The sequence below is a fragment of the Hyperolius riggenbachi genome, chromosome 10 (genome assembly GCF_040937935.1).
Source record: "Hyperolius riggenbachi isolate aHypRig1 chromosome 10, aHypRig1.pri, whole genome shotgun sequence".
NCBI classification, from domain to species: domain Eukaryota; kingdom Metazoa; phylum Chordata; class Amphibia; order Anura; family Hyperoliidae; genus Hyperolius; species Hyperolius riggenbachi.
Window position 1 is genome coordinate 73034256 of NC_090655.1, and position 24121 is coordinate 73058376.

The window sequence follows — 24121 nt, forward strand, 5'->3', positions numbered from 1 at the left end:
TGAGTAACACCATTATTTATATAGCTGCATTCATTGCCAGTGATGAGCTGCCAACAAGGGGGTCACTAGAGAAGCAAAGCAGTCTCATTTGGTGTAGAAGGCAATTCTGGCACTGGCTTGAACACTGTTGTGAGTGGTTCATTTACCGGTACTGGCCGTCAGCATTTAAACTGTCATTACATAGCAATAGCCTAAATCCCCTCAGGACCAATATAAAATATTCCAGTGTGATCTGATGCTAATGGAAAACGCATAACATGCATTCAGATTGCCAAGTATAAACAATGCTGCGGAATTCCTTTGCCAACATTTCTTAGGGAAGCCGGAGATCATATTCATGTAATCTCTGAATGAGGAGGCGGAGGTATGTCAGTCTAATTGTCCCAACCTAGATCCCTTTCCTGCTAGAAACAATACGCTAAACTGTACAAGACGGCACACCCCAACAAACAGACTGGATTTACAAATGATAGGCGGACAGCAAGGTAGAAGAGTGCACTGGAAACAGCTGCTCCAAGGGCATGCATTCATGAGAAGTGAAGGGGTTCCCCCATCTTTTTAACATTAGTATTTTTATTTTTGATTTCTACTGCATTAACACACAATGATTAAAAATCGAGAAAAGGATTAGTTACAATTTACCATTTTATATCTGACTAGAAATTAATCTGTGGAGTCAGAGTTGAGGAGTTGAAGTCGAGGGAATCTTTTGACTCCTAAACGGTCACCCGAAACAATCTCCATCACTTTAAGCAACAGTTACCGTATTTGAAAGGCTTACAAATCCTAATACCCTATGGCTACTTGCACACCAAGACGTTGCGTTAGGTGCTACGTTAAGGTCGCATAACGTGCACCTAATGCAAGGCCTGGTGCTCTTCGATGTGGACGTCAGAGTGAGCCGCGTTGTGCAGCTCACTCTGGCGTCCGTGATGCGTACTCTTGGACGCATGCAGCATCACATGGTCCCGCCGGCCAATCGCCGCACAGAGCGGCCGCCCCAGGAAGTAAACACTGCACGTCACACCGTGCAGTGAATATTAGCCATGTGCCTGGCCGCTCTCCGCTCCTCCCCAACATGACTGAGCATGTGCAGTCTAACGCGGCTTAAGCCGCTGTAACGCCGTAGCATGCTGCACTTTCGGAAGAACGTGCAGCGTTACATCATGTAACACAACGTGGGCAGTGTGAACAGCCCACTTGTGTTACATTGCTGTACGTTGGGGGCGCGTTACAGGCTGCACTAACGTGCGCCTGTAACGTCCCTGTGTGTAAGCAGCCTAAAGGTGGCCACACACCATACCATTTTTTAAAGATCTGTTTAATTCAAGAATAGCAATCAATTCTTCTGACTGATTGCAACAATTCAAAAGCCTGACCAATGTACCACACACCTATGTTCAATTTTTTCCCAATCATGAATAAAAAAAAATTGAAAAGCTCAGAAAAAAAAATTGATTGGAACTGTACATCAAGTAATTGACAATCTCACACACCATACAATTCTTGTTAAAGTTGGTCTGAAATTTCCACCATGTCCAATCTTCAAAAATTGGGGGGGGGGGGGGAAGAAAGGGAAGTTCGATCGGTCCTGCAGATCCTCTGCTTCTTATATACTTTTAGCCATAGACCATGAACAGGCATTTCTGACTGAGGTCTGACTAGATTAACTGCATGCTAAATTAGTTGAATGCGTAGCCCCACCCCCTCAATCAAGATAGAGGGGGGGGGGGGGTGGAGAAATAACACAGCTCAGGTAATTTATTTGCCTTACAGGACGAGCCCTGCAAATAAGTTTTCAGGCTGGATATCCCCTTTAAGATGGATTCGGGTTTGGGGAACAAAAAGCTCCTGGCCAGGAAACTGACACTGTTGGCCATCCCAGCCCGTTATGGACAATGAAAATGCGCTACATATGCGCCCGAGTTCTGGTGTGTAGCCCCGCTACCTTGCAGAAAAGGGCCTATGCCCTTTCTATATCTGATATACTTGCCCTTGGTAGGAGTGCAGAGGCGCTTGACCCAGAGCTAGACCTACTACTGTGTTTCTCCAAACTTGATTGCCTGATGAAGCGGGAGTTTTGCCCATGAAACGCGTTGCATACCTGGAGAGTCCCCAATAAATAGTACGGTTACATTTTAACGGCTTATTGGCTGGTCTGTTTTTTACCTGAGGGAGGTGTGTCCACCTGCATCCCTCCTTTTAAGCGCATTTTAATCATTTTATACTTGTTGGCGCCTCTGTTAATCTTGCTTTTGCCTCTGGTAAGATGAGACCAAAATGGAACTTTTTGGTCAAAATGCAAAACGCTACATGTCGCTGAAAACTAACACTGCACATCACTCTGAACACATCCCCACTGTCAAATATGGTGGTGGCAGCATCATGCTCTGGGGGGGGGGCTTCTCTTCAGCAGGGACAGGGAAGCTGGTCGAAGTTGATGGGAAGATGGGTGGAGCCAAATACAGGGCAATCTTGGAAGAAAACCTCTTGGAGTCTGCAAAAGACTTGAGACTGGGGCGGAGGTTCACCTTCCAGCAGGACAACGACCCTAAACATAGAGGCAGGGCAACAATGGAATGGTTTAAAACAAAATATATCCATGTGTTAGAATGGCCCAGTCAAAGTCCAGATCTAAATCCAATCGAGAATCTGTGGCAAGATCTGAAAACTGCTGTTCACAAACGCTGACCATCTAATCTGACTGAGCTGGAGCTGTTTTGCAAAGAAGAATGGGCAAGGATTTCAGTCTCTAGATGTGCAAAGCTGGTAGAGACATACCCTAAAAGACTGGCAGCTGTAATTGCAGCAAAAGATGGTTCTACAAAGTATTGACTCAGGGGGCCGAATAATTACGCACACCCTACTTTGCAGTTATTTGTAAAAAATGTTTGGAATGATGTATGATTCTCGATCCACTTCTCACGTGTACACCACTTTGTATTGGTCTTTCACATGGAATTCCAATAAAATTGATTCATGTTTGTGGTAGTAATATGACAAAATGTGGAAAACTTCAAGGGGACTGAATACTTTTGCAAACCACTGTATATTCTGAGCTGCTTTCTTTATTCTACTTAATATGCCAAAAAAGATACAGTATTCCATAAAGGATTGGTCACACCATGGCCCTGATATACTAATCTGCGGTAAAATAGAGGTGACAGGCAGTGCACAACATTTTACCATTACTAGGGTGACATTTATACAGTAGATAAGAATCTCATTCACAAAGTGTACAAACAAACGGAAAATGCTTCCACTGGCTGTTGGCCCCACAACTGAATATCTAGGAGTTGATGATGTGAAGCTGGAAATTTCCAAGCATTGCAGAGAGGAGACATGGAAATATAGCACACATTGCTTGCAAAACCTCAGTGTTACTTTCCATTCTCAGAAACATACGACTGGTGGTTTCTTTTCCAAATGCCGTCATCTGCAAATGTTCTGAAATTCCTAATGTAATCACCACAGAGGAGGTTACACGAGTCACAAGAGTCACTGAAACAAATTAATTCCAAATGTCATAAATGTAAGTTTAATTTCATGAGTAATCAAAATTTATTTCAGTTATCCAGATGGGACAAGAGGATAAAATGAAACTGGTGAGGGGGACTCAAGGAGGAAGAGCAGCTCAATAAAGCAGACTTGTAAACTATTTTCCCCCAAAACATACAGATAAGTTAATTGGCTTCCCCCTAAATTAGCCGTATGTCTGGTGCACACCATGCAAATCAGATAGGTTGAAGTGATCATTCCTGTCATGTCCGAACTTCTCTTGATCAAGAAAGAAATCGATTTTGTGCAGTAATGATTGAGAGAAGATCGGACCAGACAAATGATAGATTCACCCAGATCTGACAGGAAATTGCTTGGTGTTACCGGCATTAGAAGACTATGGACATAGGACTATGGGAGAGATTTAGATTGCGAGTTCCATAGAGGGACAGTCCAATACAAAACTATATAATCTGTAAAGTGCTTTGTAGGATGTCAACACTATATAAATACTATATAACAATAACTGCTGTATATTCTGGCGTATAAGACTACTTTTTATTGTTTTTAACCCTTATAAATCTTCTGAAAAGTCGGGGGTCTTATACGCTGGGTGTCATTGATGCTGGGCGATACGCGATGCTGATCGCCTGATCGCCGCATGTTCTGGGGTGAGTTCATTGCTCATGCTGCAAGGTCTGGGATGCCCAGGGTATGAAAGAAAGAGATGGTGCTGTGCCCATAAACCACTCTTCCACCTGTCTGGCCCACCCTATCCTGTTACCTCATGTGCGAGATCTGAGAGGCAGAGGAGGTAAATAAAATACAAGGGCAGGCCTGATGGGTGAAAGAGGCGTGTTTTACGGGCACAGCGCAATCTATACTCCCATACCACTCTGATAAACCGGGAGAGCTGACCAATCTGCTTGGAGACAGGTAGAGCTGACCAATCTGCTCAGGGAGAGAGAGTGTTGACCAATCCAACCAGTCAATCACCTGCATACTGTTATATACTGGGTACGACATACAGTACAGCACCAGTATCTGTTCAGAGGGTAGTCTTATACGGCGAGTATATCCCAAACTCTATATTTTAACTGGAAAACAGTCTGTATGCATGTTGGATTATTATGGCTCTGTACAAATTAACAAGCTGACGCATCATTGCATTCCAGCGGTTCTGGAGGTGTGTTTAGCTTCTAAGGGTACAATGGTTAATTTGCATATATTCAGCAGTGTTGCTCTGGGAGACATCTCAAGCTCACTCCAACCTGAATTATCGCAAATTCTGTTTTAGGAAAGCAAACTTTTGTTTTTCTTAACTGGAAAAGTTGGGGGGTTGTTTTACACGCCGGAAAATACGGTATATTATTGTGTGACTTCTATAGATAAACCACAAGGTGGGTGTTTCTTAATTTTGCTGCAGAGTCAGATGAGTAAGGCCTGGCTTCCATATGTACGTTTTCAGCCGTGCTTATGGAAACGCAATCACAGAGAGTACATAGACTGCACTGTCTGCTGTTTCCATACATGCACTGCAATTCACCACTGAATGGAATCGCAAGCACCCCCCCCCCCCCCCCTCATTTTTCAATGTGTGTGAAAGTTTCCCAGTCAATGGACAATAGTAACATTTTATCTATTGTCAATGGACTGATTGGAGTAGTATATTGATGGCAATCATTTTAAGAGTATGGTTATTGAGAAGTTTGGGTTTTGATCAAGCCTGTGAAGTCGAGGAGTGGGCGTAATTTTGGGGTACCTGGAGTCAGAGACGGAGTCGGAGATTTCATAAAGTGAAGAGTCAAAGTTGGATGATTTCTGTACCCTCTCCACAGCCCTGCAAGGGACAAAGATACAAAATGTCAACTTTTCTTCCTACTGGAATTTAGCTTGGTAGATGCCTTCACTGCCCAATGAAAATGTTCCAGACATCAAATCAATTCAAGATTTAGTCTGCTAAAATCTGCTAAAAGTCTAAATGTTTGGCATTTCACAAAAAGGCAACCTCAGGATAGGTGACTTCATCACTTTCTATTGCTGCAATTTGCTGTAAAAAATAATACAAAAAATAAACATCACTGCAAAGTTTACATATAGTTGCAGCCAAATGTTTTAGAAGGGACACAAAGGTTGTATTTAGCAAAACTTGCAGCTTCAGTTCTTGCCATGGCAATTGACAGTTTTTATGTAACTGAGCAGACTAATCGGATGCATTGCAAAGCGCTTTACAAAGAAAAAAAAAAATATAAATCATCGGTCCAGATATAGGTGTAAAGTAGACCAGCTGGAATCACTATCATCCTGAATGATTTAAGGGCAAAATGATTGCTAAAATAAGGGCAGATGTGCATAAAGTGAATGTATAGGGGGCTAGAAGAGACCGAAAAGCCCTCCTACTAAGCAATGCTTGGTGTGGTTTGCCTTCTTAAAACAGAAGGAAACTTGCAATAATTCAGCTTTAAAGTGAACCTAAGCTGAGAAGGATATGGATTTTTCCTTTTAAAGCCAGTGGTTACCAATTTAAAAATAAAAAAAAAGTCAGATACTCACCTAAGGAGAGGGAAGGCTCGGTCCTAATGAGCCTTCCCTCTCCTCTCCCGGTGCCCTCGGTGCTGCGCTGGCTTCCCCGTTCGCGTCCGCCGCCGCAGGGACTTCGGAGGTCTTCAGGAGCACTCGGGCTTCCGAAGACAGGCCGCTCCATACTACGTACGCGCGAGTGCGTCATAGAGGGCGCTCGCGCATGCGTAGTATGCAGTGGTCAGTCTTCGGGAGCCCGAGTGCTCCCGAAAGCTCCCTTCGCCTGCGTAAGTGGCAGTATTTGACCGAACTGGTCGAATACTGCTACGGGGGATCCTGCGCGGGACCGGGAGAGGAGAGGGAAGGCTCATTAGGACCGAGCCTTCCCTCTCCTTAGGTGAGTATCTGACTTTTTTATTTTTAAATTGGTAAACATTCACTTTAAAGAGACTCTGTAACAAATTTTTCAGCCTTAGTTCTTCTATCCTATAAGTTCCTATGCCTGTTCTAATCTGCTCTGGCTTACTGCAGTCTTTCCTAACTGCACTGTCTCTGTAATAAATCAATGTATCTTTCCTCTGTCCTGTTTGTCGGGCTAAAGCTTGATTGTGTGGAATGAGCAGGGCTGCTTGTGATTGGTAGAAGCGATACACACCCTCTGCAGGCCCCCTGCATACTTTGAATGACTCACACACTATGCTTAGCTGAGCCTATTAGAAGCTGGTTAGTTTGTTTGTAAACACTGCCTAAAACTGTTAATTACAAGCCAGGATTGCAGCAGAGAGTGGCAGAAACAGCACAGAGGGGCACAGGAGAAAAAAATGAATAGAATGGTATGCTTTTTATTGTAAGAATATTAGAGTACAGATTCTCTTTAAAATACCAGTTTCCTGACTCTCCTGCTGATCCTGTGTGTCTAATACTTTTAGCCACAGCCCCTCAACAAGCATGCAGATCAGGTGCTCTGACTGAAGTTAGACTGGATTAGCCGCATGCTTGTTTCAGGTGTGTGATTCAGCCACTGCTGGAGCCAAAGAGATCAGCAGGACAGCCAGGCAACTGGCATTGTTTAAAAGGAAACATCCATATCACTCTCAGTTTAGGTACTCTTAAAGGGGAACTTCAGCCTAAACAAACATACTGTTATTAAGTTACATTAGTTATGTTAATTAGGATAGATAGGTAATATAATCTTTTACCCACCCTGTTTTAAAAAAACAGGCAAATGTTTGTGATTCATGGGGGCAGCCATCTTTGTCATGGGGGCAGCCATCTTTTTGGTTGAAAGGAGGTGACAAGGAGCAGGAGACAGTTCCAACTGTCCTGATAACCCCTCCCAGCTGCACACACTAGGCTTCAAATGTCAAATTCAAAATGTAAAAAAAAAAAAAAAAATTAAAAAAAAAAAAAAAAATATTTGCACCAAAACAGCAGAACAAGAACAACAACATCAGTAATCCCATCATGCTTTGCACAGCATAAGGGGAAAACTGCCGGGGCAGTTTTCTTTTGTGCAGCTAAAAATGAGGCTTGTATGAGAGAAACAAAGTTCTGATGCCGTGAAACTGGTAAAGAAACACCAGGCCTTTTCAGTGCTGCTGAGTCGATTTTTAGTCTGGAGATTCACTTTAAGTGAACATTTGTGGTTACCCACAATGCACTGCTACTGAATATGCAAATCATCTCTCTATGCCCCTGTAAGCCAGGCTTGCATCCAGAACCGCTGGTGTATAGCAAGCCTATAGCTTTGCTTTTTACACAGCCACATCAACCCCACATAGACAGCCAGTTTGGGACTTTTGGACCTCAGTGCATGGCAGGGATTGATATGGCTGTATGGGATAGGGCTTGGACCAGTACAACACAGTAATCAAGTAGAGTGAAGAGCCTGCCTAAGTCCCCCTCAGCTGCAAATAATCACATTGCGATTACTGTAATGTGATCTCTCAGCAAGCCTAAAGGTGGCCACACACGATACAATAAAATGATCCGATTTTACGGCAATTCGATAAATACGATCAGATCTCCCGAAAAAAAATGTAAAGCTTTTTTTTTCATTCGACTGAAAAATCCAATTGGATTTCCAGTTTTCTTCAATTATTATCGATCCGGAATGCCAGACATTTTTCTTCAATCTTTCTAAAGATTGTATGGTGTGTGTTAGAATGTCAATTTATTAATATACACACCCTAGCAATTTTGTCAGAGTTTCCAATTATTTTTATCATAATTGGGGAATAATTGAACATGTGTGTGGTACATTGGTCATATTTTTGAAATGTTACAGTCAGAAAAATTGATTGCAATTCTTAAATTGAACAAATATTTAAAAAAATTGTATGGTGTGTGGCCACCTTAATGCTGAGCATACACGGGTAGATCAACTCCCGCCGCGTCCCCGCGGATCGATTCCCGCTCGAGTGGGGAATCTATCCGGCAGGTCATCGGACCTGTCGGAAATTATCAATCGAGCCATCAGCGGCTCGATTAATAACAGCGCACCCCGCCGTGTATGCCCAGCATCAGTTAGGCCTCTTTTCCACTAACTGTTGAGCTGTGTGCTCAGCAAGCAGTTGCCAGGCAGCAGTGAGCAGTTGTGAGAGTTTGAGAGGCATTTCACTGCCTAGAAACAGTTCGTGGAAAAGAGGCCTTAGCAAACAGGTTGTTAACCCTTTGTCTGCTTCCATGAAAGCAGGAAGTAGATAGTGCAGATTTATTGCAGGATTTGTATCCGCTGTAATAAAAAATAAGTTTTTCTTTAATGCTCATTTAGAGCTTGTTCACACTGCAGACGGTTTTGGCTTTTTTTTTGGGCCGCCTGCAGTTGTTAAAAACACCCCCCCCCCTCCCCCCGACCGTGTGGCCAATGAATATCTATGAGAAGGTTCATATTAGCACCCGTTCGCGGTGCGGCTAGGAAATCGGTGCATGTTCCGTCTCAATGTAAAGTATAGGAGAAAACGCAAAACTCACAAAAATCGCTTTGTGTAGCGATTGCGTTTAAAGGATACCCGAACTGACATGTGACATGATGAGATAGACATGTGTATGTACAGTGCATAGCACACAATTAACTATGCTGTGTTCCTTTTTTTCCTTTCTCTGCCTGAAATAGTTAAATATTAGGTATACAAGTGGCTGACTCAGTTCTGACTCAGACAGGAAGGGACTACAGTGTGACCCTCACTGATAAGAAATTCAAACTATAAAACACTTTCCTAGCAGAAAATGGCTTCTGAGAGCAAGAAAGAGGTAAAAAAGGGGAATTTATCAGTGAAAGTCACACTGTAGTCACTTCCTGTCTGATTTAGGACTGAGTCAGACACTTACATACCTGATATTTAACTCTTTCAGGCAGAGAAAGAAAAAAAAAAGGAACACAGCATAGTTATTTGTGTGCTAGGCACTGTACATACACATGTCTATCTCATCATGTCCATGTCAGTTCGGGAATCCTTTAAGAATACATTGTATTTATTATTTTCCGGATCAAAGAGTTCCCTTCCTGACTTCAGGGAGCGAATTACAAAACTGCTCGGACAAAACTCTTAGAAAACTGCGAACAACAAAAACGAATCGCCCACCCAAGCATTAGGAATTAAAAAAAAAAAAGACTCAAAAACAGACCAACACAAACGGACACGCGAACATAACGCAATGTGAACAAGGCCTTCGAGCAGAGAGGATGTTCTGAGTTCAGGTCCACTTTAAAGGGGAACTGAAGAGAGAGGTATATGGAGGCTGTCCTGTTTATTTCCTTTTAGACAATACCAGTTGCCTGGCAGCCCTGCTGATCCTCTGCCTCTAATACTATTAGCCATAGCCCCTGAACAAGCATGCAGCAGATCAGGTGTTTCAGTGGTTCAGACTTATAAGTCTGATCTGACAAGACTAGCTGCATGCTTGTTTCTGGTTTTAATCAGATACTACTGCAGAGAAATAGACCAGCAGGGCTGCCAGGCAACTGGTATTGATTAAAAGGAAATAAACATGACAGCCTCCATATACCTCTCTCTTCAGTTCCCCTTTAAGTGTAGTGCATGGGGCAGGGAAGAGGAGGGAATAGAAGAGTGATAGGAGGGTACGTTGTGGCAAGCTTAAAGAGAACCTGAACTGAAAATGTAAAGTCAAAACAAACATACACAAGTCATACTTACCTCCGGTGTAGTCTACTCCTCAATCTCTTTCTCCTCTCCTGCGTCCCGATTGTCCACTGCGATCAATGGAATTTTCCATCCTCCATTTTGAAAATGGCCATTAACCCATAACAGCTTCCTGGTCAGAACACAAACTGTAATATTGCCCACTTGAGCCATAGGGAAACATGGACATTACCTTGCACATTCAGTTGTAACTGACAGCAACTGGTATATTTCACTTCTGACAAAATCTTGTCACAGCTGGAAGGGATCGCTGTAAGAAGAAAATGCTGAGCTTCTGAGATGAACTGACGGTGAGGGGAAGTATGTATGTATTATTCATTTGCAGCTACACCATGTGTTTATTTTAAATAATTTTATTCAGTTCAGGTTCCCTTGAAGTCTTCCTGTATGAAAAAGTTTGACTTTAGCCAAAACGGGACAAGGAGAAATGAAGAGAGAAATGGACAACACACAGAGGATGAGCATGAACAAACCTCTGTGCTTACCCATGGTAGCTTTATAAATCCGGTGCAATTTAAATATAAAATACCAAGAAAATAGAAAAAAAAAAAAAAGACTGGCTATAAAAGCATTTCTTTTGGAGGAGGTTTCAGACGAAAACAACCAAGATTATCAACATCAAAGAGAAACAGGTCAGTAATTCCAGTTATATTCCATACGTCTCAGTTTTCCCCAAAAAACAAACGAGGAAAAACAGCACACCACACATGAAGAGTTAACGACTTTCAGTGAGGAAACTGATAGTGTTTAAAAGGGCTGGTCACCAGCACAGTCATCAAGCCTCTTATCAGAGAGACTGGTTTTGCTGGCAACAGAAGCACAAAACACAATAGGGCAATGGATAGCTGTGACTGGCACAGCTTGAAGAACAAAGCGACACAATGTGACTTGCAGATAAAAGTACACTTGTCACAGAATGTCTGCGATACATTTATCACATTTTACATGAAAGTTAGTTTATCCTATTCTGCTAGAACAATGAACAGATGTAAAGAAGAAGAATTAAAGAACAGATGCGAGGAGAAATAAAATAAAAAAAACCCCAGGGCTTCCTCCAGCCCCTTGCAGCCGAAATGTCCCTCGCTGCAGCTCCGCTTCTAGCCGGTGGCCCGGGGTCCCCTCCGTTGCAGATGCCGACTGGCATCTACACTTCAGACGACGTGAGGGCGAGCAACATGATTGCGTATGCGCCATAGATGCCAGTCAGCATCTGCAGAGGGTTTCCCGGGCAGGAAGTGGAGCTGCAGCGAGGAACCCATCAGTTGCCAGGGCCTGGAGGAAGCCCTGGGTAAGTAGATTTTTTTTTTTTTTTTGCTTGGACTTCTCTTTAAGGCTGGTTTCACACCAGGACGTTGCGTTTTAGGGGACGTTAAGGTCGCATAACGTGCCCCTAACGCAACGCCTGGTGGTTTTGGAGCAGGACGCTACCAAGAGCCACGTTACAAGCAGCTCTTGGTGCGCCTGCTCTGTCGGAGGCACTGCCGTGACCACGTGAGCGGAGCTCTCCGCATCACGTGGTCCCGCCAGCCAATCAGCGGCCGCTCCAAGAAAACACTGCAAGTGCAGTGAATATTAAGTAGCCATGTGCCTGGCTACGTAGTGGCCTCTCCCCGCCTCCTCTCCGCCCCAAAATAAAAAAAAAACACCCGTACTGAGCATGTGCAAAGTCTAACGCGGCTTCGCCGCGTGTAAAGTACTGCATGCAGTACGTTATCTGGACGTGCTGCGTTACAATGTAACGCAACGTGGGCACTGTGAACAGCCCATTGATTTTTCATTGCTGTGCGTTGGGGTGCGTTACAGGCTGCTCTAACGTGCGCCTGTAACGTCCCACTGTGAACCCAGCCTAAAAGATATCCAAGGACCAGTATACATGAATCACGGTATGAACGTGCCACGACCACACTGTGCTCCTACCACAGTAATGCTGCATTCGTACCACAGTTGTAATACATTTGCAGACATCAAACACTTGGTTGATGTCTGTTAAGAAATGTGTATACCATTTATGATTAGCAGCACTAGGAAAAAATATGTTTTATTGTTAGACTAGAGGTAGGTCTTCCCCGCGAGGGACAGTCATCGCTGTGGGGAAGTCTAGTAGGGAATAATTTGTGTACATAATATTTATACTGAAGCCAACGCCCTCCTTTGCTGTACCTGTTTTGAATGCATGTTGTGCAATTTTGTCCATATTTTGGAGCTCTGCACATCTTTGGAACGCTGACAATTTTTGGGTACCTGGAGTCGGTGGTTTTATAAACTGAGGAGAGTATTTTTTCTACTAGGATTGGCTAACGATTGTGCTCACTATCTTAGCGCACCTCATTCATGTGCAGCTACAGCCACTTGCAGAAATTTGAAACAGAACACATTGCTTATAATTAGTAGTTTATATTCTCTATTTCCTCTTCATCTCCTGTAGACCTGTCTTCAGTTCTGGTTATTTGCAAATAGAGTAATCCCCACAGCATCAGGGCTGTGAAGTCGGAGTTGAGGAGCCTGAACAATTTTTGGAGACCAGAAGTCGGTTTCATAAACTGAGGATTCGGGGTATTTTTTGTACCGACTCCACAGCCCTGCACAATAGCAACCACTTTGCCAGTGGTGATCAAGTAGGTTCAGGGCCGCTTTAAAATAAGGTTGAATCTGTAGGTTTTGCGAGCAAGGAAAAGATTACCAATTTAGGCCAAATTTGACCACAAAAAACTGTACACGTGGCGAAGAGGATACAGGCAGAAAAGTTACATTGCAGCATTGTGACATACAAATACGCTGGAATGGAGAAGTAAAAAATAAAAATGATAAGGTCTTTAAAGAAGATGAACATGGCTAGCCTTCTCTGAAATGGGATATAACTAAGTGAACACATTCCTTTGAAAGGATGTTATTCCTGAGGTGTTTCATACAGGAAGTTCCCAGAGGAAATATTCTTACTTCCTTATACACTAGAATTGTGCATTATTAAAGCATAACTCCAACTAAAACCCAGCTTTGTATAGAGAGTGGAGAAAGAGCATGTTTATATTTTTAGTTTTCTGTATGTGTTCCCATTAAATAGAATAAAGTAATGTAATTGCAGCACTACTCTGATACAGACAGCAAGAGTGTGAGCTTGATTTCTACAGCCCCAATAGGCAGGGCTGTGGAGCCGGTACAAAAATCATCCGACTCCTCTGTTTACAAAACCACCGAACTCCAGGTACCCAAAACTGCTCCGACTCCACAGCCCTGCCAGTAGGCTAAGAAAGCAGTTTAAAAATAGGTAAAGTATCACAAAACGATTAGGGACCATTCCACTAGTATACTTTGCGTGTTGCATCCAAATTTGCATAAGCAAACTGAATGCGATTTGGAAAACATATGAGTTTTAAAGTGTACCTGAGACCTGGGGCTTCCTCCAGCCGCCCCCCTCCTCAACAATTGCTCACAAACTGTCTTCCTCCACCTCCTCATTCTCCCAGTAGAAGCCCTGTTAGCTTGGCCAGTCAGCGCAGGTTCACTGTACTCCAATGACCTCCACAGGGATCTACTTACCTGGGGCTTCCTCCAGCCCATGGCAGCTGATATGCCCCTCACTGCAGCTCTGCTTCCAGTCGGCGGCCCCCTCCGTTGCAGGTGCCGACCTCACCAGGTCAGCATCTTCTGCGCCTGCGCATAACGCTCCAGGCCACGTGACTGTGAGCGGCGCAGAAGATGCTGACCTGGCGAGGTCAGTATCTGCAACTGAGGTGACCCCAGGACACCGGAGGTGCGGCGATGGAGATATCCGCTGCAAGGAACTGGAGGAAGACCCGGGTAGTAGATTTTTGCCTGGCTGTCCTGGTCATCCTCTGGCTCATTCTTTTACCCATCAGTCCTGAACAAGCATGCAGATCAGATGTTTGACTGGATTGGCTGCATGCTTGTTTCAGGTATGTGATTCAGACACTACTGAGGCATGAAAGATCAGGAGGATGCAAGGCAACTGGTATTTAAAAAGGAAAAATATGGCAGGCTTCATGCCCCTTAAAATGATCAAATGATAATATATAAACAAACCTGAATTAGTACTTATACTTGAATGACAGATGCAAGCAGAATGAGGGAAGAAAAAAAAAAAAAAAAAAAAAAAAAAAAAGATTTAGCCGGGGCTTCCTCCAGCTCCTGGCAGCTCTCCTGTGCCCCGCTCGTGCAGGCGCAGTAGATGCCGACCTGGCGAGGTCGACATCTGCACCGGAGGGGACCCTGGGCCACAGGCTGGGAACGGAGCTGTGGCAAGGGCTCAGGACAGCTGCCAGGGGCTGGAGGAAGCCCCGTGTAAATTGATTTTTTTTTTTTTTTAATTTGCTCAGACTTTCCCTTTACAAACAACAAAAAACAAAACAAAACACACATTTACACAATTATGGAGTACTTCTAACCAGGGCTATGGAGTGGGTACAAAAATCATCCGACTCCAGCTACGATTCCTCAGTTTATGATTACCCAAAAATTACTCCGACTCCTTGACTACAACTCCACACCCCTGAACAAATACGAAGCGCTACTTGAAAGGATGTTAGCCACAATAGGGAGAAATTGGCCAACACATGTTATTAGGGCTGGGAGCCACTGTGGGCGCTTTGCAGAATCTCAGAGTCCAGCGATTTGGTAAATCACAGAAGCGACATTCATTTTTCCTAAATAATACAAACAAGTTTTTTTTTTCCTGCAGCTCAATGAATCACGGGTTATTGTAGTTTTTGTAAATCAGACAGTCTCTGTATGTACAGACTACAGGAATAAAAAGAAGAAAAAAAAATTGTCAGCTTTAACATACTACCTATAAATCAATGAGTGAGAAACCGGTTTTGAAGAGTTTTATTGCCATCACAGAGACTACTTTTTATAGAGGAGTGTTAGCAGAAGAGAAACAAAAAACACACAATATGGCCCAGTGAGCTATGCATCAGTTCTCTCTTAGCTGGTATAGTAGTACTCACTAGCAGTTTTCCCTGGAAGGTGCTGCGTGGACCCAATACATGCACAAAATATAACAAACAGCTCTATCAGAAACAAGCCAGAACACAACTTCTTAAAAAATGTAACCACCTACAAAGCAGTAGCACACTACAAGCATTTTTCAGACATCACAGCAGATTCTCACCTGCTGCTAGAGGGACCGAGCCCTTCCAGTGAATCTGCTGAGTAAGCCCTCAAGTGAAACTTCAGCTTCATCAAAGCACTAATGTCTTTCCTAGCTTTCCGTAGGCATTCATTGGCAAAACCTATTTTGTCATAGGATTCAATTCAATATAAAAATGCAACACATAACTATCTCATGGTGGTTAAAGGGAAGGTTCAGGGAGGGGATTAAAAAAATAAAAATAAATTTCCACTTACCTGGGGCTTCCTCCAGCCCGTGGCAGGCAGGAGGTGCCTTGCATGCGCAGTACAGCCCGGCGGACGTCCGATGACGTCAGCGCGCCGGCGTGGGACGCAGAAGTCCCAGGAAATGGAGCGCAGAAGAGCCCGACCTGGCAGCCGGCCTGGCCAGGTCGGGTCGGGCACCGGAGACCACCGGGAGCCTGCGGAGCGGCGGCGAGGGCACCTCCTGCCTGCCACGGGCTGGAGGAAGCCCCAGGTAAGTGGAAATTTATTTTTATTTTTTTAATCCCCTCCCTGAACCTTCCCTTTAAGCCAGGTAAAAATATATGAAGCCTGTTACAGTATTTTCATTTTTGGGCACCCAGCATCTGCAAATCCCAGTGCAAAGACAGACAAGTCTCCTACTTACAAACAACTTGAATTACAACATTTCCTACATACAAAATTGTCTTCATGTACAGTACAAAATTTACATTACTGTTATTACATATTTTTGTTATATTACAGTATTGTAAAAACTGCTGTAAGTACCTTAGTTTTAAAACAAACAAAACAAGCGCAGTGTTCTCCCCAGCAATTTTTTCCAGCCGGGTGGCATGAAATAGTAGCCGGGTGGGGCAAGATGAGAGACTGCAGGGCCAGTGCTTCTGTGAGCAACTATGCTTATATCATAGGCGAAGGTAAGCCGATGACAGCTAGGTGCTCAGCAAAACTAGCCGCTAAAAGAGCCTGGGGAGAACACTGAAGCGCATTGACCCCTCTCACCCAGTCACTTCTTGCAGCTCCGCCCATCAGGCTGCTACTTCAAAGCCATCCCTTCCAGAACCTCCAAGCACAGGAGCACCTTCTTCCCCACGGCAGTCCTCCTATTGAACTCCAGCTCCTCCGGCCAGGTCAGCCTGACTGCGGCACCTTAGCCCATGGCCAGCATTACCGGAATAATTTCCTCCGAATGCCGTCCCATGACCATCTAAGCACTCCTGTGCAGAACTTGTCCTCTCCCTAGCTTTAAGGCCTCGTTCACAACATCACACGCAGATGGCCGTGCGATCGGAACGCAACACGCACTATCGCACGCCACCTGCGTTTCCATGCGCTGCGTGGCTGAATGGGTTAGCCGCACACTGGCAAAAATGCGTGCAGCATACGTTTGCCCACCGCACTGGTACGGTACGCAACGCATGCAATGTGAACATCAGATAGTGCAGTCTATGCACTAAAGTTCTTGCTCGTGCCCCTGCTCTGCATGTAATGCCTGTAATTTCTATGCCTGTATCGCGAAAATTTCTTCTACTGCCTTCTGTTCTACTGCCTTGCCATGTCAGTGTTCTCCCCAGGCTCTTTTAGTCAGGTGCTCCACTTGGCTAATTTTGGTGAGCACCCGGCTGTCATCTGCTTGCCCCCTCATATGCTGTAAGCAGAGTTATGTTGGCAGCTCTGCAGCTCCAACCCCATCCCCCCCCCCCCCCCCGGCTGCATTTTCATGCTACCCAGCTGAACAAAAAAAAAAACATCTGGGGATAACTGCATGTATACCACAAACAATTCCATGTACATCATCTAGCGTACTTGGCAAATAACAGCTATTCCGATAAGTGAGAAACACCATGTTACGTAACACAGGACTCAACTTGCAAACAAATTAAACTTACAATCTCCCAGAACTGAACCTGTTTGTAAGTAGGGGAGCGCCCGTAGTGCAAGTAAAAAAAAAAAAAAAAAAAAAAAAAAATTAAAGTCTTGTTGTGACAAATTGGTAATGAAAGGTATATGGAGGCTGCCATATTTATTTTCTTATACGTGTCCTGGATGTGCTTCCAATTTTTCTGATTCAGTAGGGTCTGAATCGCACCCCTAAAACAGATGTGGCTACTGGCTAGTTTGGTTAATCGTTGGTCAGGGCACCTACCGTAATCTGCATATTTGTTCTGGGTCTAAGATTTAAGATTTTTCACATTTGCATGGTACAATCATGTGGCAGAAGAGCCTGGGGGCAGGACGATTAGCTAGATTGTTGCAGTGCCATAGACTCCCATGCAAATGCATACCGCACAGTACCTCTTGTACCGTGCAGTAACACACTGTCACCTGAATTTAATCGTCAGCACTTCCGCTGCATCTCAGTAGTGTGGCCAGTCTCATTGAGACTAATGGCCACTGCAAAGGGGAGCATACTACATTACTATGCAACACGGTATGTGTGAAAGCACCCTTAAAGTAAACCCGAGGTGAAAGTGATATATAATCTGCCCTATTTCCTTTTAAGCAATGCCAGTTGCCTGGCTGTCCGCTGATCCTCTGCCTACGACTGCTATGGTGGGAGGGGGTCGTTATGGTCAGACCAGTGTGTCTACATCGGCTGCACAACGATTGCATGAAGATCTGGCATGTTGGATTTTTAGCGATGCCCAAGCACAATTGCATTGTACTCGCTGCTCCCACCACCAGAAGCTGCTCCATTACACGCGCTCGTCGTTTCTCCATTCCCCTATTCATAGCAAAAGGCCGTCATGTGCAAAGGCTGATGACACGCTTGTACAGTGTTCTTAATGCACTGTCGCCTTTGGCTGACGACGCATCTGTTGCTATGCGGGGGGCGGAGGAACGACAAGCGTGCCCTATGGAGCAGCTTCCAGCGGGTGGGGAGGTGCAGAGAACAATACCGTTGGGTGATGCTCAGGCATCACCAAAGGTCCAACATGCCAGATCTCTAGCAATCATCGTAATGCCGCTGTACATACTCTGGTCTGCCGCCCAATTCTCAGCCATGGCGGTCTTTATAGTGCCTCATGGCCGAGTTCAGACCAGTGTGGCAATAAGTGTCATTCTCTATACAATATACAATATTATAATAAAAGTTTGACTCGTCCATACCGTTTGTAGAAAGTTATTTTATGAACGAGTCAGCCTCGTCCTTACCACCAGAGAGGTTAATTCAAATAAAAACAAATTGCACTTACAATTAAGTGGTAGAGTGTGCGTATGTGTGGGGCCGCCTGTCAGTCCACTCGCAATGCTTGCACCTGGCCAGGGCTGCAAGTGTGATGTTGGTGAGGAAGGACCGATGGTGGGCTGGACCTCAGCATGTGTATGCAGTCACTCGCAACACTATGGACTGGCAGACAGGGAAACACTCTGCCACTTAAATTGTAAGTGCAATTGGTATGCGTTTATTTGAATTAAAAAGGTTAATGCACTATTGGAGCACTCCTCTTTCGTTTCACACAATACTGTCAGAACTGACAAGATTAGCTGCATGCTTGTTTCTGATTTAATTCAGACTCTACTGCTTACATCTTGGTTTTAATTGTGACTTGGTTGCTGTGATTTTTGTGTTCACAATAAAGCATTTATACTTTTTTGGATCTCTGTGGTCCCTGTGAGCTTTTCTTTTTGTGTTGTGGTTAAAGGTGGCCATACACTTAGATTTGCAGCAGATTCGACCATCAGATAGATTTTCTGTCAGATGCCTGTCAAGTCGAATCTGACAGGAATCTGATGTGTGCCACACACCAGGAACAGATTTCCAATAGATTTCAGAATAAAATCTATTGGAAATCTATTGAATATCGATCTAAATGCATTATTGCACCATTAGATCCAATGCAACTCTTTGGGCCATCGATCTGCTGCCAGCAGCAGATCGACCGAGATTTTCCATCCTGTCAGATCAAATCGATCGATTGGCTAATTTGAAAGAATCGATCAGTGTATGGACCCCTTTAGTCTAGTACTTAAGTTTTGGGGTCCGATGTGAGTTGATATTTGAGGAGAGCTGTTAGCTCCCTGGTTTACATACCAACTCTGATCCATTTGAGGACTGTCTAACATTTGTTCATTGTAATTCAGACACTACTGCAACCCCCCCTCCAAAAACAGCTGGACACTCAGATTAAAAGGAAATAAATACGGCATCCCCCATACCATTCTCACCTTGGGATCACTTTAAAGTATCAAAGCAGATGATCAGCAAGACAGCCTGGTAAATGGCATGGTTATTGTTTAAAAGGAAATAAATATAGAGGCCTCCATATCCACTTTACTACAAGGTCCATAGAGCAAATCTAGGCCTCTTTTTTTTCCAAGGCAAGAATTGAGATACTTACCTAGGGAGAGGGAAGCCTCTGGATCCTAAACAGGCTTCCCTTGTCCTCATATCAAATCGTTTTAGCACTGGGACCTCTGAAGAGTGGCCACCCAGCGCATGCATACTAGCAATGTTCCGCTAAGGGTCCAGCGGAAATAGCCAAGCACGATTGGGTCCATGCTACTGCACTGGAACAGACGCAGTAATGTGGACCCGATCCAGCCCGGATTTTTCCAAAGACAGCTGAGGAGGACAGTGCTAATGTGCCTGTGCAAGCTATTGGCAAACTATTTAGGAGGGACCCTGCACTGGAACAGGCCTGCGAAGTACGAGGGAAGCCTCCTTAGGATCCAGAGCCTAGGGATTCCCTTTAATCCCATAACCAGGTTTTCAGAGTTCCTGAATTCAAACTGCCAGGAAATGTTAAGCACCTTGGCAGTTCTTAATACAAACCCACCTATAGGGCTCTATGAAATGTTTGGGAAAAATTCTTCCCCTTACACCAGGAAATAAAATTGACAGCTCTGTGATCAGTGACTTGCACCTCCTCATCACAATAGAAATATGGAGAAACCTTCTCATTGCCTTTACTGCAGCACATAGTAAACCATAAACAACCATAACCATAAACAGACTAGCAAAATTAAGTTTTCACAGAGGGCACTCTGGGTGTGGCTACTGCTACTTGCCATCATCATGCAGTCCAGCCTGCAAATGAGTAGGACACAGTGATTTCTAAAAAGACTACAGCATGCAGTACCGGAAGTCTGGTGTCAGAGGAATCTGAGAAAAGGTCCCCTGACCAGATATTTTTAAAAGCAATTCATTTGACAACACCCAATAAAAGAACTCATACACAGGTAAAAAAAAAAAGTTCTGCCACTGATGGCTTTTAAAAAGGTAAACATTTGTGCCTGCAGCTGGATTCCAAACTACTCTGTTGGAAACAGAACTTTCACAAAAGTGAAAACTTTGACATTCTGATACGATAGGTCTTCTAACAGTCGGTGTGACACTCCATGTCACAATCCATCACTCCGATACCTGTTTCTTTGAAGGAGCAAGTATCGGAGTGATGCGTTTCATGCAAAACTTAAAACGCTAAGTCAGAAGCTAATCCCTTAAGCTACGTACACACATGCGACAACGATCGTTCGTTGTGAAGGACGAACGATCTTTTAATTGAGGAAAGAACGACCTAAGTAAAGTTAGCTTTTAAAAGTGTGTGACGATCTGATCGTTAGAACGAACGTTACATCACGTAAAGCAACTATTGCACTTGCGCATCAAAAAGAATAGTTCCATGGAGAAATAGCGAAATGCGCATGTCAAGCCTAGTACGAACGACCGTTTCCAACGATGAACTACTTTTGCAAACGATCGTCGTTGGGAAAAATCCGGCAAGCTAGATCGTTCGTTTTTAACGAACTAGCTCGTCCGTCAGACTTAATAGTCGTTGGCTGCTTTTTTTTTTTTTTAAACGAACGGCCTTTCAAAACGATCGGGGAACGATCGTTTCAAACGACTATAGTCGCATGTGTGTACGCACCTTTAGAGTTTCCGAGTCCTCTCCAGTAGAAAAGACAAGACAAGTAATTGGCAAACATTTGTTGTAAATGCCAATGCCAATAGCTGCCAGTTAGAGTCCTGGTTGAGGAGTCAGATTATCTGAATGCACTGTATGCAGGGGACATAATCTGCAATGCACAAAGTTTGGCACTAGTCTACTTTAGAGTAGGGCAGGAATTCTCATAGGGAACAGTTGTTCAATCACAGTATCCTCTTACAGCACAAAGCATTGTGACTAGCCAAATAGTATGGGCAGAGTTAACTACAACTTATTGGAAACCTAGCAGTTTTGGAAGGTGCCATTTACCCAATCACGTCAGCTGAATTTCCCTATGAGGGTTCCTGCTGGTTCTCTAAAGTAGACTAGTGCCCAAAGTTCTGTGGACCATAGGGGTAGGGATGGACAATTAAATGCAAATAATTACAAGCTGATGCAGGATTGTGAAAATCCTGTGTGCAAATGAATGCAGCTTGAAGATGGATCAATGAAATCTCACCAATGAGAAGTTATATGGGCCCATTTTCAATTTTCATACATAATTTATTTGATCCTGCATGCATCAACTCTGAATTATTTGATTCCAATTGACCACCTCTACAAAGGATAGCACCTATCCATTCTACATGTCTGGTGGGTCCACTGCCAAGCAATCAAGAGAATGGTCTAACCAATAAGCGTAAGCACGTATTTAAAGTATAACACTCTTTTATTCATAGTTGTCATTCAAAAGCAGCACGGTGGTGTTGTGGATAGCACCCTCGCCTTGCAGCGCTGGTTTGAATCCCAGCCAGGGCACTATCTGCACAGAGTTTGTATGTTCTCAATGTGGGTTTCCTTTGGAAATTTCAAGACTTTTCTGCTACTTTATAGTCATCCATGTGATAACAGCTTAAAGGATACCAGATGCCAAAAAAACCTAAGATGTAGTGGGTAGAGGAGTAAGAGCTTATACTTACCACTCCGTTCATTATGCTCAGTTAGCCGCTGCTCTCCCATAATCTTTCTTGGCCTTCTCCGCAAGTCAGAGGACTCTCCTGACTTGTCTTCCGGACATACTGCACCACGCATGCGCAGTATGTGCTTTCTGCTTCCCCATGGCCACGCATGACAACTTAGCAGACTGCTACATCATTATGCGCAGCCACGGGAAAGCAGAAAAAAACAAATTGCTCAGTATGTCTGGAAGAAAAGTCAGGAGAGTGTTCTGATTTGTGGAGAAGACTGGGAAAGATTACAGAAGAATGGCGCGCTGGTTGCGGAAGGAGCAGTAAGTATAAGCTCTTATGCTGGGAATACACAAGTCAACCCGGCGGCTCGATTAGCCGCCGGAGCGACTCCCCTCGCGTCACCGCGGGCGCCCTGATAGATTCCCGCTCGTCCCCGCGGGCGCTCCTTATCTTCCGCTCGTTTTCTTCCCGTTGTCCGCCCGCGGGGGATCGAGCGCAGAATCGATCCGGTGGGGTATCGGACCTGTCGGAAATTATCAATCGAGCCATCAGCGGCTCGATTGATAAGAACAATCCATCCATGTATGCCCAGCATTATGCCCCTGCCCACTGCATATTAGGTTTTCCTTGACATCTGGTATTCTTAGGATGTTATCATATAGACGACTATAAGGAGTAGCAGAAAAGTCTTTGCTCTAGTGGTCCTTTACAAAAGGTAAAGTACATCATCATATGACAGGTGTGCTGCCAGTCCTGCCCATCAGGGCTCACCTGCTGAAGAAGTCTGCGATGCCCATCCTCCAGGGCCGCTCCCCATCCTGCTCCCGGGGCTCGGCATCCCCCTCCGGCAGGCTCAGGCAGTCGTCCAGGTGCTCAGGGGCGCTCTGCCGCCGGCTCACCTCAAAGGTGTTCCGCGAGCCGCGGGTGACCTCCAAGAAGCGGAAGCGGTCTGCCTCGGCGGAGACGAAGTAGCCGGCCACAGTGTGCGCGCTGAGCGGGGAAGAGTCGGAGCTGGACGGGCTGGCCGCGGGAGGGGCGGGTCGGCTGTCACTGGAGCAGCACTGGCGCTGGCAGGCACACGGCAGCTTCTCGCTCACCCCTCCATTGGGCAGCCGCAGCTCCGGAGCGGGCGGGGGGTGGTAGCCGCTCACGTCTCCGTTAGTGAGCCTCATGCCGGTGATGTAGAGATGCAGGCTGCCTTCTTCTTCCTCGTCCCCGGCCTCCTCTTCCTCCGCCTCCTCCCCGCAGCGATGGAAGACAGAAGCTGCTCCGCCGCCGCCATCCTCCGGCCCCACCATTTGCCTAGAGGAGCTGCCAGGCCGGCCCCCCGGAGCGCTGCAGGGGCCGCCGCCTGCTGCCGGTACACAGCTCCGTGGTGGAGGAGGGCGGAGAGACGCCGCTTCACAAGTAGCTCCCCAGTGCGGGGGTCTGACAACAACGTCCCGCCTACGCACCGCTGTCACATGCCGCGGGTGTACGGAAGCCGGGGCGGTGTTGCGCCGAGGGAGTCTCTGGGAGACGTAGTCTTCCATAGCAAAGCCATAGACAGGCTGTCAGCGCTTGTTTTGTGGAACTACAACCACAGCATGTGAACTCGTTTTATACAGTCTTTACATAAATATGAACTGTAGTGAAAAATAACATGGATACAATTACTTATTGTTTACAATATGAATTCACTGATTATTTAGTCAGTGTTTGCCCATTGTAAAATATTTACTTTTCTTGACTTACATTCTGAAATAAACGTATCACTGGTGGTGACATCTTTAGTTCTGCCGGGTGATCTGTGTGGAATGTTTGTTACTGACAGTTCTATGCACAGAGGGAGGTGTTGCCTCACTTGGCAGTTGGAAAATGCCCTTATTTCTCACAATGCAATGAGGTTCACAGACAGCAAACTGTCAGGACCATGGTCATGACATCACACTGGTAGGGGGTTACACCACAATATCAACCACACAGACCTCCCTGATTATTATTTTTT

The 24121-nt window shown here is 44.9% G+C and overlaps 1 protein-coding gene across 2 annotated transcripts in view; it reads right to left on the reverse strand.

Moving 5' to 3' along the window:
- TBC1D12 (TBC1 domain family member 12) overlaps positions 1 to 23607 on the reverse strand; it is a 127529-nt gene extending 103922 nt beyond the window's left edge. Inside the window, exons 1-2 of one of the 2 annotated variants that reach the window (XM_068255225.1) lie at positions 22906 to 23607; positions 5261 to 5338 (exon numbers count right to left, since the gene is read on the reverse strand). In XM_068255225.1, coding sequence (XP_068111326.1) covers positions 5261 to 5338; positions 22906 to 23432 — 605 coding nt within the window. In that variant the 5' untranslated portion in view covers positions 23433 to 23607. The remainder of the gene's footprint in view (positions 1 to 5260; positions 5339 to 22905) is intronic. The other variant, XM_068255226.1, reaches the window with a different exon arrangement.
- Between the last annotated feature and the right edge of the window lie 514 nt (positions 23608 to 24121).